This window comes from Solenopsis invicta, chromosome 4, assembly GCF_016802725.1.
Source record: "Solenopsis invicta isolate M01_SB chromosome 4, UNIL_Sinv_3.0, whole genome shotgun sequence".
In the NCBI taxonomy this organism is placed as follows: domain Eukaryota; kingdom Metazoa; phylum Arthropoda; class Insecta; order Hymenoptera; family Formicidae; genus Solenopsis; species Solenopsis invicta.
Genome location: NC_052667.1, coordinates 4,812,542 through 4,826,104, shown reverse-complemented (window position 1 = coordinate 4,826,104; position 13,563 = coordinate 4,812,542). Strand labels below are relative to the sequence as shown.

Here is a 13,563-nt window from a genome sequence, read left to right as displayed (position 1 = left end):
GATTATACTAACTGTACTGCATTCTTACCATGGGAGCACATGCACTTGCATAGCTGCATAACCAGGTGCATAAGGAAATTGATTGGGCCATTTCCTTATGCACGTGCTAATGAAACAATCAATTTCCTTATGTATATGGAGCTATGCATGAGTCTGTGCTCCGGTTTTGCGGCACAGACTCATGCATAGCTCCATATACATAAGGAAATTGATTGTTTCATTAGCACGTGCATAAGGCTTTTGCATAGCTGCATAACCATATGCATAAAGAAATTGATTGGTCCATTTCCTTATGCATGTGCTAACGGACCAATCAGGCTGCGGCCTTAACACTCCTTCCAGCATTGACTCCTTTTCGACTTCATGCAGTTGATGCGTTTGGTGCGCTGATATGATCTGTACGGTCAGAGAGGTTAGGTTAGGTTAGGTTAGGTTCCTCTCTGGTACGGTCTATATATTTCTTGCACAATTCGGAATGCGTAATTTCAAATTGCACCAATCGCATATCAAAATCAAACACAAAATAGTGGAGAAAATCGACAAGCTCGAATGCACTGGATCAAACATTATTTGAATTTCCTATTTTTATTCGAAGAAAAAACAAAGTAGTTACTTTTTATTTTTAAAGAAACCCGCGAGAAAATCAATATATTTTAAAAAAGGATCTTATTAAATTCTTATAAATTTATATAAGATCCATATACAGGGTGATTATTAATAAATGTTTCCACTTTTTACCATCGGAACACGCATTTGTAATTTCTAATATAATAATATGTTAGAAATACATATCCGTCGGTAAATCATGCTCCGATGGTAAAAAGTGAGAACATTCATTAATAATCACCGGCCTGTATTTCGATTTTATTAAAACTTATTAATTTAATTAAATTTTAATAAGTTTTCAGTATAGGATGAAGATTATATGTATAACAAAATTTATTAAATCACAGTTTATGTGCGAAATTTTTCAGTACATTTAAAATATTGTTCAAATATTTAATATAGAATTTTATATAATTTAATATAAATGTTTTTGATTCAGTAATATACAGGGTGATTCAAAATAACCTATTGGTCCCGAAGCTGGCATATTCGTAATCGAATTCTGAGACGATTTTTCCTTTTGCAAAAATTTGTCCGAAGCTTAGTTTTCAAGTTACAATAAGAATTAGTTAGCGTATTACGGGTCAGGTATGTACATACAAGTGGAAGACAGGGGCGGCGAGACTCACTGTTACACGCGGATGTTTCCGTGGGGCACCTCCTGCGCTCAAATGACTGACAAAAGTACATGGACAGCACATTCCTATTTAAACTTTTTTTCTCTCTCTCTCTCTCTCTCTCTGTCACTTTAATTATGCTACATTTAACTTGCCAAATTTCGATCTGTCATCCGGCCGTCAAATATCGGGATGACCGTGAAATCTTCAAGTAAGTTTACATTATTATAATAAATGTACGCCCGCGAATAATAAAATTTAATGCAAATTAGATTACTTAAATGTGCACTTGCAAGTTAAAAGTAGAACTTTTAAAACGCACAAAAAGGAAAGAAAGGAGAGAGAGAGAGAGAGAGAGAGAGAGAGAGAGAGAGAGAGAGTGTGAGAGAGTGAGAGAGATAGAGACGGGGAAGAAGGAGGCTTTAAACAAGTTTAAGCACGTTCACTCACGCACACGGCAATCAGCTTATTGTTTCCACGATGCGACAGTTCAATTTAAATTTGTCCTTTATCCAGATCTATCCCTCGAAGTTGTTTCATATTTTACCACATTACTATTTACTCTGCACTTGATTGATAAACGCGGAACTACGCGATGAACCGATCGATCAACTTTATTAATTACTATTCTAATCACTACAATTATTCGATTAAAATTACTCGAAGAAACACGTGTTTACGTTACGATCACACAACACTTGTTCATGGCTCGTGGCATCGTGACCATGGTGGAAGGGATAGCATGGTGTATGCAGTTCGGCTAAACCACGCCCACTTTTGCTCTGCAAGGGTTATAGTTAATAAGACAGCCAACTGTGAAAAGTAAAATTATTTAGTGTCAGCCTGTTGGTATGCTGGATCTACCTTCTTTGTTTCACACATGTTAGTTTCTCTTTCTATCCTTGTATGTATAATTTCATGGCTCGATTTACATACGTCAGAAGGAAGGTGTGATTTGCATGTAAGTGATATTTTTTAATATTTTACAATTGAACAAGTTTGTTGTTATATCAAAATTAAATATTAAATTGGAAAAATTTAATAATAAGACAAGCAAATACAGTTATTTTTGTTCAGTTAAATTCTGAGCGTCCTCATTATTGTATAGATTTTTAGCAATAAAAAGTAAATAGGTAAAAATTAAATAAGTAAATAAATAAATAAATAAAAAATAAAAAACAATAAAATTAAACCTAAAAAACATATAAAAATATAATAATACGAAAAATTTTGTAGTTATTAAAAAAATAAATATATATTAACAATAGACGCCATAAAGCAGATATGGATGGGGCGCGTGTATAGCAATATAGATATTTTTAGTTTATTTCTGAAAAATGTGTCTTCGAACTATAACTTCACCATACATGTTTGAATTTGTTGTTAAATATGCTATAAGTTTTGATATAAAGTAAATTTTAAATTTTTCAGAAATTTAGAAGAGAAGGAAAATTTCGAGAAAAATAACATTAAAAAAAATCTAAACAAAGTGTTATAAAATACATAGAAATATATAAAACTTTTATTTAAAACTTTTTTTTATATTTTTTACCATTTCGATGGTAATACTTAAGTAGTAAGATTTTTTAATTCAGAAATTAAAAAATCAATTTATTTCAAGAGTGTGTTTTATCCTCTTGACAATCATATGGGCCCGTTATTATACATATAAAAATACGTGTCCCACATTTTTATCTGTATTACAACATATTAAAAGCTTGTCAATTTCTTGCACACTCTTACGCTGTTTCCTATTTCTTTCACACGTGTTCTTACGATGAAAAGGAAATGGAGGAAACTAACCGAATGAACCGAATCTTCGGTCAAAAATTAGTGTAACACTTCACGTGCATAACTGTTCCCGATAGAAAGAGAAGCAGATACTTGAATAAGTGCACGAAACAAGGATAGATGACTCAGCATACCAACAGGCTGACGCTAAATAATTTTGCTTTTCACAGTTGGCTGTCTTATTAACTATAACCCACCGATAGACGAAGAGGGCAAATTTTTAGAGAGAGACACGCGCGAACTGCACACACCATGTTATCCTTCCACCATGATCGTGACTTATGGCTCTGGCAGACCAGCGCGATTTGCGACACGCGACGCGCGATTATCCAATAGGCGTACGTCTTTTCAAAAAATTGTAAACGCCTGTCTGCCAGAGCTATTAGCCGGCTCCCTACCGTTATCGGATGCTCGGGAAAAGGGACAGGAAACTGGGGGTCGATTGTGTATCTTTGTCGACTTTTCTCACTTCTCGTATTTTCATTTCACATGAAAAAATACGCGCGATTGGCTATGAGCATAGTGAAAATGCGATATCCCTATGCTCACGTGAGTGAAAATCACAAATGCGAGTGCGAGCAATGGTAGAAAACTTCACATAACCTTTAAAAAACGGTGCGTCGCCTCTGAGTTAATCTCCAATAATCTCAAAGTCCCTCCTGTTGACGATTGACGACGCGTGTTCCGAGTAAGATATCAATTAAAAAAAAAAAACGGTGCGTAAATATTGCATAATTGATTTACAATATATACTTATATTATTTATATCTTATTATTTATTTATTGTTATTTATTATTTATATACTTATATAATTATTAATTTATTTATATACTTTATACAATTTTACAATGTATTATCTAGAATATATTATCTAGAATATCGAATGTATCCTGAGTATCTCTCAGTCTCTTTCTTAATAAATTTAAATTTCTTTTTCTAATTCTTTTTTTAATTCGCATTTTCCTCTTGCTCGATAAAAAGTAAAAGGTACTCCATTCTGAAACGATACAAGACTCCGCAAACTCGACCAAATTCGACACAGTTTGATGAACTCGACATCAAAATACTTACCGAGCAACAGGCCTGTTCGTGTTGCTGCCCTTTTTGAATTAATTTCTTTGTCGTCTCTCTCTTTCTTACGATCGAATATATATTTATCTCATCTCGAGTGCAAAAATTTTTGGGGATTTCAAACAACTCGAACAAACCTAATGTCACGTGAGAAATGTCGCATTTCCACTATGGTGAAAAGTAGCCAATCGAGTGAGAGCTCACTTTTACCATTTTCACTAGGTTTTGGAATACGCAATCGACCCCCAGATCGACACACACTTCAGAATCACTCCCGTTTATTCGTACGAGATCTTACAAACGTTACGCTTAACAGGCCTTATAGAGTAATCGCCGCTGTTCGTTGCTCCGTCCGGAGCAGGGTGGTCGATCAATCGATCAGATTGGTCGACACGCATGGTGACGAAGACGTGATGTCTCGATCGGCGTATGTACGCACATTGCGAACGCGCGGGAACCTCGTGGTCTCCGTGAACTGGCGCCATCGGGCGGCCGCCGCGTTTCGCCGCTTACAGTATAATCCATTTTATCCGTTTAAATTTCATACATGTTTTATATGTATAGTAAATTTACTATAATATACAGCATAAACGTAATTAGTTTTTGCGTTTTTGCGTAATATATACGATATTCGCAATACTGGAAAGCGTTATTTAATTATTCCTCGTCTTTTACTATTAACTAAGAAACAGCAAAGTGAAAAATGATGCCACTTTATGTATTATATTTGTGGTTGAAACCTGCAACATTATATATTATATGTAGTTTCTGCCTCATATGTATGAAAATCATGCATTAATATACATATTAAGTATAATTCCATGTTGCGGTCACGTTCTATTTATGCTGTGCGTGTCCTAGTCGTCCTAGTTGAAGGTTTTGAAAGTAGTATATATAAGTAGTAGTAAGTAGCAGTAGAGTATAGTAGTAGTAATAAAATTCGGTGACTTCTTTCTCTTTCTCTTTTTTTTTCTTTTCTAAAAATAGATATAGAGAATACATCGAGATCATAGGTTTATTCGAGTTGCTTGAAATTTCCAAAAATTTTTGCACTCGAGATGAGATATATTTGATCGTAAGAAAGAGAGAGACAACAAAGAAATTAATTCAATAAGCCGTTTGTTTTCTGTTCCTGAACTCCCTGAATTAGTGTGCACTTAAAATGAAATAGATATATATTTGAAAGTTAGTGGAAGCAAGAAGGAACGTTCCAGTGCAGTCTAGTGCAGGAAGAGAAAACAAGCCTAAGGACAGTGATATTCATGTGATATTCTATATCTATCTTTATTGGTTACCGGATGTTAAACAAAGAAATAAGACTGAATGTTGCCAACGCCGCGTAGCGGTTTAGACATTGAACTTGACTGAACTTGAAGTGACTTGAACTCGCGTGATATACAACAGTACTATTCAATACTATTTGTGTTGGTATGTATACATGTCAGAGGGCTGTTTACGACACGATTCGTTAATTTCCACGCTATAAACAGTATAGTATAAATTAATCTGATCCTCGCGATTGCTGTACGTTCATTTTGAAATTCTGTATGTGCGTTTGTAAATTTCAACCCGATATTGAATCTCGATCAATTTCGTTGATGTATTTTTCTTACAATTTAAATCACTTCAGCACACATTGCTTATCGTGTTTCAACAAATATTCTAAAATTTGCTCTTGTGTTTTTAAATAAGTATGAAGATTTCAGGGATGTGATAGCAGATGTGAGGATTCAATTATTTAGAAATGGGTAAGTGCTCCATGTTTTATTTCATTTTTGAAAAATTCCTGATCTGAATCTTGTAACGAATTTTTCCTAAGTTGGAAATGTCTCGTACATGGTTAGGTCCTCAGCAGAATGGCTAACCTGTAATCTCAAGATAATTAATGTTAACTTAAACTAAAGTGTTGTTTTATTTGTGATTAATGACAAATCATTGTAACAAGAGTATTACTTTATCTTGTACACACATTTTCATACATATTATTACAAAAATATGTAGCATTAAAATTACAAGCCATTCTACAAAAAGCAATTGTCTTTGTGACTTGAGACTTGAAACATAATTACTGTGCGTTGCAATGATAAAGATCTAAGCATAAAACATTGTTTTGAAAATATAAGTCAGCTATTAAGATCCTGGCCCATAATATTTGTTCTAAATGCAGATGAACTTGAGCAACAGTGCGAAGACGTGATGTTCGAGGTGTGTGATGCTCGAGAGAGATATCCACAGCAGTGTGCAAAGGAGCTTGAAAAATGCATCAGACTTACCAATGAGATACATGTGAGTGCTTTTTATAGAACTTCCATTTATCATTTCACTTTCTATTTATCTTTCTATTTATCATCAATGTCATTTGTTACAGACAACAAAGGTTCTTGCCAAGTCGGCAAAAATTCTGGACGTGCCATCTTTCACAAGCGAACACTCAGATGCTCTTCAAAAGAATTTCTCAGAGACTACTGAGTTGTTGAAGACGCAGGAACGTAAACTGCAAGTGATGATAGACAAAATTGATAACTTAACGGCCACTCTGCATCAGATTAAGCGGGACAAGTTGTGTGAAGTAAATAAATTGCTGTGGTACTAGATGCACTTCTTTCTCAAAATGTAATATCTATTTTCAATATAATATCATCTCTCACATTATAAATTACTGTATATATTGTATATTAGTTATATAAACATATATGAATAAAAAATTACTTTAAATCACAATTTGTATTATGAACTTTTTTAAACTCAAGTTATATCTATTTAACTGTGGGATGCTACTATAGGTGAATTTTTTCAAGTGATAATTTAAACTTTAGAACAGTTTCTATTATTGAAACTTTGATAACTTGACATAATATTTAATAAGATTTTTTGTATATTAAAATACTGTGCAATATTTTGCAATTTATAAAATTGCAAAGTTTTAGACGCTAACATGTAAAGTATTATTAAATTATTAATTTTGTGAGTCAATTTTCATTCAGTATTAAAATAAGAAAAAATATTCCAGGATTAAGTACATAATTTTTACAAGAAATTTAAAACATTGGCATTAATAATAATGTGAATAAACGAGCTAAGTTTGAAACTTGTATTATTTCCTTATTTCCTAGCGTCATTTCCTTGGCAACGGATCTAGCCTCGTGTCAAAACAATACGCGTGAATGCATGCTTACAGTCACATGGTAGTACATGCATAGTATGCCATAAAGCAAGAAACAACACTATCTGCTAAAGTTTCATAGTGCATTATTGTAATTCTTACTATGTCTACATTCATAGAAAATGTGCATATAAAGGATGGGGAATACACAAAAATAATATATAACATGGTATACACTGAACTATAACCACATATTATGTATTAAATACATTTGAAATTCTCAATAAAATCAACTCAATTCCAAATTAATCGAAAAGTTGGTTAAATAATATTAAAATTTATTGCATTTCTTTTTTTTATCTTTAATCTTTGAAGACGAATAAATATATAATTAAATATGACTGTGTGTTTCAGATAAAAGAGCAGCGATATACCGAAACCATTAAAATTCTTCTAAATCTTTTAGATTCTCATCCTAATGTATGTATGCTGTAATGTGATCTTATATTTCGGTTTAAGTAAATGTCCATATTATAAATAAAAGCGTTTTGTTTTTAGTCTAGACCCTGTTTATCTCTTTTGGCCCATTGTTACTTTTACACTCAAGATTTTATGGCTGCGGCTCAGTGCTACGAGAAGCTGGTTCAACTGTGTCCACAGGAGAATCTTTACAAACTCTATTACGCCCAATCCTTGCATCAAGCTTGCATGTACCCGGAAGCGTGGACGGTCTGTTCGGGCATTATCAATCAAAGTAACTTAGAATTCAAGGTGAAGAAGTTGCAGGCGGCTATCAAGTACGGGCAGGAGGACATGGTAGCTGCGAAGAATCTCGTGGATCAATGTCCCGCCGATGATGTCGATACGGAAATCAATCTGGGATGTCTCTTGTACAAGGTACAAATATCTACAAATAAACTTGATGTTGATAAACGTATATTCAGGGGAAAATTGTTCTCAGAATTTGTTTACGAATTGGAATATATTTTTCAGAAATACTAAGAAAATCTCTTTATTATTTCTTATAAAATTTTATATATAATTTTTCAGAATTTTTATGTAAATTTTAGAATTTCTATATATATAGTTTTATAACTTTAGAAAATTTCTCTGATTTTTTTATACTAATTTTAGAATATTTTAGAATTTACATATGTGAAAAATTTTAAGAAAAGATGTAGATTTTCTCAGTATTCCTGAAAAATAATTCTACTTTGTGTAAAGATTCATGATTGTATTTTTAGGAAGAGCATTACGAGCAGGCCCTCAAGAAATTTTCAAATGCGTTACAAATCGCGGGATTCAGACCTCACTTATCGTACAACGTTGCTCTTTGTTATTTTAAACTGAAAGAGTATGCAGCATCACTGAAACATATCGGTAGACTCCTTATATCTCTATTATCAAATCTATCAATGTAGATTATAAACTTATTTACTTATTCTTGAACGTTTAATTGCCTTTTAGCTACTATTATCGAGCATGGTATAAGGGAGCATCCTGAGCTGAGTGTAGGGATGGCCACCGAGGGCATCGAAGTTCGAAGCGTCGGGAATACGTTGACACTGCATGAGACAGCTCTGACGGAGGCCTTCAATCTGAAGGCTGCTATCGAGTACCAATTGCAAAATTGTAAATTTGCATTGGTTTTGATTCTGACAAAGTCGTATTTTTCTTACATCGTTTCTTAATATTACAGACGATGCGGCGAAGGAGGCATTAACGGACATGCCACCACGTTCCGAGGAGGAACTCGATGCCGTCACCTTGCACAATCAGGCGTTAATAAACATGGACACGAAACCGAGTGAGGGATTCGAGAAGTTGCAATTTCTGCTGCAACAGAACCCTTTCCCACCCGAAACCTTCGCCAATTTGTTACTTCTGTACTGCAAATATCAATATTATGATCTCGCTGCCGATGTACTGGCTGAAAATGTACATCTGACTTACAAATATCTGACACCAGTAAGTTTAATTCTTACAAGCGAAGATTTATTCTTTAGACACATCAATTTGAACGTTTCGAAATTACCATTACAGCCTTGTTTTGTGTATTTTATGTACAAGTTACATGCAACATAAAGATATAAGGTATAATATCTATCAAATTATATCTAGAAAAAAAGTGCGGTCGACGTTGATCAATCTGAATGCTTGGTTTTAGAATGCTTGCATTTTTTGGTACGAGTCTCGTGATCCTCCGAGCGTTTCCGCTTGTGAGCCTTCACATTGTCAGACAATGAGCTATCCGAGGAATCACTCGAGCTGTTGCTACATTTCTTTCTGTGCTTCTTGCGTTCTTTGGAAAATTTCTTCTTCTTCTTCTTGCTCCTCTCCTTGTCTTCTGTATCGCTGTCATCGGTAGACTGTTTGCTCCTCTTTGACTTTCTCTTCTTCTTCTTTGATTTACACTTTTTCTCTGCCTTTTTCTCAGTATTCTCACTGTTTGGCTCTGGAATACTCTCTTCCTCTATTTCCGGGATCAATTCGTACTTCTTGCCGTCAGGAGACATGAAACAGTCCTTGGCCAAGTGTCCTCTAGTTCCACACTTAGCGCATGTGGTGTTCAGCACTGCTTCCAGCTGTATGACCTTACGCTGTGTCATTCCTGGATTTTTTTTCCGTTGAACGTCTCTTTGCAGCTCCACGCCGTTAGGATCCAGGTCCGTGCCGTTTCCTTGATTTACATATTTCATGGACAGCCCTACCTTGCCGTCCTCTCCCACGGAGATCACCTTACACCAGACCCGCTCACCCTTTTGCAAGACTTCTGCAACATTGTCGACATGAGCCGTGCTTACCTGACAGAGAATTGCATAAAAATCAATGGATTACATTACGGCGGGAATTATTAGTCTTTGTTTATATGAGAGTTTATGTGATACACACCTGTGTCCGATGTATCAAGCCTTGCTGCGGGGTACCTGGTATTCTGACGAAGGCTCCGTAATTTTGTACGGACGCGACTTCGCCCAGAAATATCTGATTTAGTTCACATTTTGTCATCTTGCCTTAATTTCTCAGCAGAAACAACATTCGTAAGCGACGTTTCGACAAGTGTAAGATCGATAAAAATTGCACTATATAGGTTAGATTTGTATCAACAAATGCAGGGCCGTAACATTGGTAAGCTCACACATGTTTCTGTGTTGCAGGGATGTGCCAATTGCTTTATTACTTATTAATAAGATAATTAAAATTTTAATTCAAGTATATTTATATAAATTACGTTAATTTACGTAATATTTACAGAAAAATACAAAAAAAGAATACGAATATGAAAAAGCATTAATGAATATTTTACAACAATGAAAATCATCTTGGAAGGAATCTCAAAAGCGATTTCAACTAAGAAATTACAATTTTGGATAATATTCCATTTAATGTTCAATTAGTTTAATATTGTCTTTAACTTTACAGAAAAAATATCTGGACAACAATAATATGATATATAGAATATAAATATCTTGCAAAAATAAAAATTAGAAAAATTTAGAAAAATTTTAAGCAGGCTATTCCAGGGCTTACAATTTTTTTATGTTTAATATTCGTAGCAAAATGTGTAATCAAATTATAATTACAAAGTATGATATAGAAGAGATATTAATATCTTGTAAAAAATAAGGATCATTTTGGAATGATTTTTAAGCAGTTTTGATTAATAATTTATATATTTTCCTGATAATAGCACAAAACATTTTATTATACAAATTCAAATTTTTGATAATTTATTTTTAAAAAATATGTAGTAAAGATTTTGTAGAAATCTTATAAAAATATGTAATGAAGATTTTGTGATCATTTAGTACAATACATAAAATTTATTTTAGAAATGTATTAAAAATGTTTATTACAATCTTTTTAATTTTAATACATTAATACTTACGTTATCGCATAAGAATATGATTAAGATATTTATGTATATATAATATGTTTAAAATATTTTAATCTTTTGTATAAATATTTTAAATATATTTTATGATATTTTGTGCTGTCTGGGATACATAAAGTTTTACTTATTATAGCAGAATTATTATTATATTACATTTATTTAAATTCTCATTATTTTTTCAGTATTTATACGACTTCTTGGATGCGTTAATAACGCAACAAACCTCGCCAGAGGAAGCCTATCGCAAATTCGACGATCTCGCTAATAAGCATACGGAGTCACTTCGTAAGGCGACTAAGCAGGTCCAGGAGGCCAGGTTGAATCATGACGACAATGCCGTGAAGAAGGCTGTGACCGATTATGAAGAGGCTCTCGACAGATACGTTCCCGTATTGATGGCGCAGGCGAAGATTTATTGGGACCTGGAGAATTACACTCAGGTGGAGAAGATCTTTAAGAAGAGCGTCGAGTTCTGCAACGAGCACGACGTGTGGAAGCTGAACGTCGCGCACACGCTCTTCATGCAGGAGAATAAATTCAAGGACTCGACACGTTTCTACGAACCAATTGTCAAGAAGAAATATGACAGCGTTAGCATGAAACAAAGCACATTTTCGTTGTTTCCTAGTAAAAATTAAAAAAAATTTTTTTTTATCGAAACACTTTTCAAAAATATTGAAAGTCTACATTTTTTTTTAGAATTTTTTATATTAGGAATTCTGAAATATCCTGAAATTTCTAAGATAATTTCTTAGAAGTCTCAGAATATTTCAGAATTCCTAATATAAAAAAATCTTTATAAAAAGATTTTTATAATTTCTGGGGAAAATCTTATGAAATCGGAAAGTTTAAAATATTTTTTTATACATTTTTTGAATGAGAAATCTTAGAAATCCTAGACTATTTCAGAATTCACATAAATGAAAAATTATAAGAAAAGATGTAAACTTTTTCAGTATTTCAGAAAATTACAGAAAAGTGTTCCAATTCGTACAATAAAAACTATGAGAAAAAATGTTCATTTGAATCTTTTTATAAGGTTTTTTTCTTCGCAATTTGAAACGCTGTCTGTTTGCAGATCCTGGACGTGAGCGCGATAGTCCTCGCGAATCTCTGCGTCAGCTACATCATGACCTCGCAGAACGCGGAGGCCGAAGAGCTGATGAAGAAGATCGAGAAAGAGGAGGAGGCGGTGTCGTTTGAGGATCAGGACAAGAAGCTCTTTCACTTGTGCATCGTGAATCTAGTGATCGGAACGCTGTACTGCTCCAAGGGTAACTATGAGTTCGGCATATCACGGGTGATGAAGAGTCTAGAGCCATATAACAAGAAGCTTGGCACCGACACCTGGTTCTACGCGAAGAGATGCTTCCTGTCGCTCTTGGAGCAATTGGCAAAGCAACTGGTGGTCCTGAAAGATTCCACATTGCAAGAATGCATTCAATTTCTGGAACATTGCGAAGGTATATGATTTCAATTAAGCTCTAACTTAATCGACAATTGATTTGTGATGAAGTGATATCTGCAGTATCTTGTTAATACAGATGGAATTATTATTTGAATAATAAATTGATTTTTTGTTGTTTGACACATAGAAGAAAGAATTTAATCAACATTTGAAAATGACTATATTAAAAATTAGCAATTGTGCTGATTGAGTCAATCATCGATTAAGTAAACGCCAGAGTTTAGCAATTCTTAACGAGATTATATACTTACAAATAAGCGACTTATATTTGTGTTTTTTTTTTGGCATTTCAGTCTACGGTAAAGACATAATGACAGTGATAGATCAGCCATTTGATATACAGGACATGCTGAATATTTCACCTCAAGGCAAACGGACAGTCGTTTACGAGGCACGGTATCTCAAGGCATTATTTTTGAAGTTGCAAATGTCTTAGATGTGTAAAGAAAATCTCTTATATATATTGTACATACATTTTGTAATAACATCTTGTGATTATTCGAATTTGCGTGATGCTCCGAATTTGTATTGTCTAAACTTGAATCGCCTTTTAATTATTCTCAAGGATTTATACTGGATCTATTGTAATTGTTTCATCGGCAATGTATACAATAATTATAATAATATTAATATAATTTATTAATTATATCACAATTTGCAATATAATTTCCAAAGTTGGATAGTATTAACTAGTAAAAAAAAATGTAAAGTTAAATACTAAAGTTAGAAATAAGTTAATAACTTAATTTTAAATAAATTAATATGTAACTTTGAGTTATTATTAAAATACATATAATTTAACTTATTAATTTTTTCCCACGTTAGTAATTATGCAGAATACCCCAACCAAACTATTTTTTTATTATTAATATAAAATTATTCTTTGTTCTCTTTAATTTTGTTATTTTGTTTAAGTAAAGAAATTTGGAATTGTGTAAAATCAGGATTGAAATCAATATTTCTTTAAATTAAATTAAATTGAAGTTAACGGCCTTTATAAAACAAATTAAT

General features: G+C 33.3%; 3 protein-coding genes across 8 annotated transcripts; 2 read left to right on the top strand and 1 right to left on the bottom strand.

The window, feature by feature from the left end:
- The first annotated feature begins 5,307 nt into the window (after positions 1-5,307).
- On the top strand, positions 5,308-6,807 carry LOC105195601. 6 transcript variants are annotated; one of them, XM_011161090.3, is made up of 4 exons: positions 5,308-5,514; positions 5,786-5,834; positions 6,254-6,372; positions 6,455-6,807. In XM_011161090.3, the coding sequence occupies exons 2-4, from the start codon at positions 5,831-5,833 to the stop codon at positions 6,677-6,679; spliced, it is 348 nt and encodes a 115-aa protein (XP_011159392.1). In that variant the 5' UTR covers positions 5,308-5,514; positions 5,786-5,830; the 3' UTR covers positions 6,680-6,807. The 6 variants fall into 6 exon arrangements, with proteins under 6 accessions (XP_011159392.1, XP_011159390.1, XP_025990533.1 ...); XM_011161088.3 differs by having other exon boundaries at positions 5,372-5,514; positions 5,779-5,834; XM_026134748.2 differs by having other exon boundaries at positions 5,373-5,514; positions 5,793-5,834.
- A 242-nt stretch (positions 6,808-7,049) lies between these two features.
- Positions 7,050-13,361, top strand: LOC105195604 (tetratricopeptide repeat protein 30A). The gene is made up of 9 exons (XM_011161093.3): positions 7,050-7,418; positions 7,604-7,669; positions 7,748-8,086; positions 8,434-8,569; positions 8,657-8,821; positions 8,889-9,157; positions 11,267-11,674; positions 12,163-12,547; positions 12,846-13,361. Exons 1-9 carry the CDS (start codon positions 7,353-7,355, stop codon positions 12,986-12,988), a joined length of 1,977 nt encoding a protein of 658 aa, XP_011159395.1. The 5' UTR covers positions 7,050-7,352; the 3' UTR covers positions 12,989-13,361.
- On the bottom strand, positions 9,163-10,332 carry LOC105195603 (nucleolar protein of 40 kDa). The gene is made up of 2 exons (XM_011161092.3): positions 10,082-10,332; positions 9,163-9,993 (listed from the first exon to the last, which is right to left on the bottom strand). Exons 1-2 carry the CDS (start codon positions 10,196-10,198, stop codon positions 9,334-9,336), a joined length of 777 nt encoding a protein of 258 aa, XP_011159394.1. The 5' UTR covers positions 10,199-10,332; the 3' UTR covers positions 9,163-9,333.
- Positions 13,362-13,563: the final 202 nt, after the last annotated feature.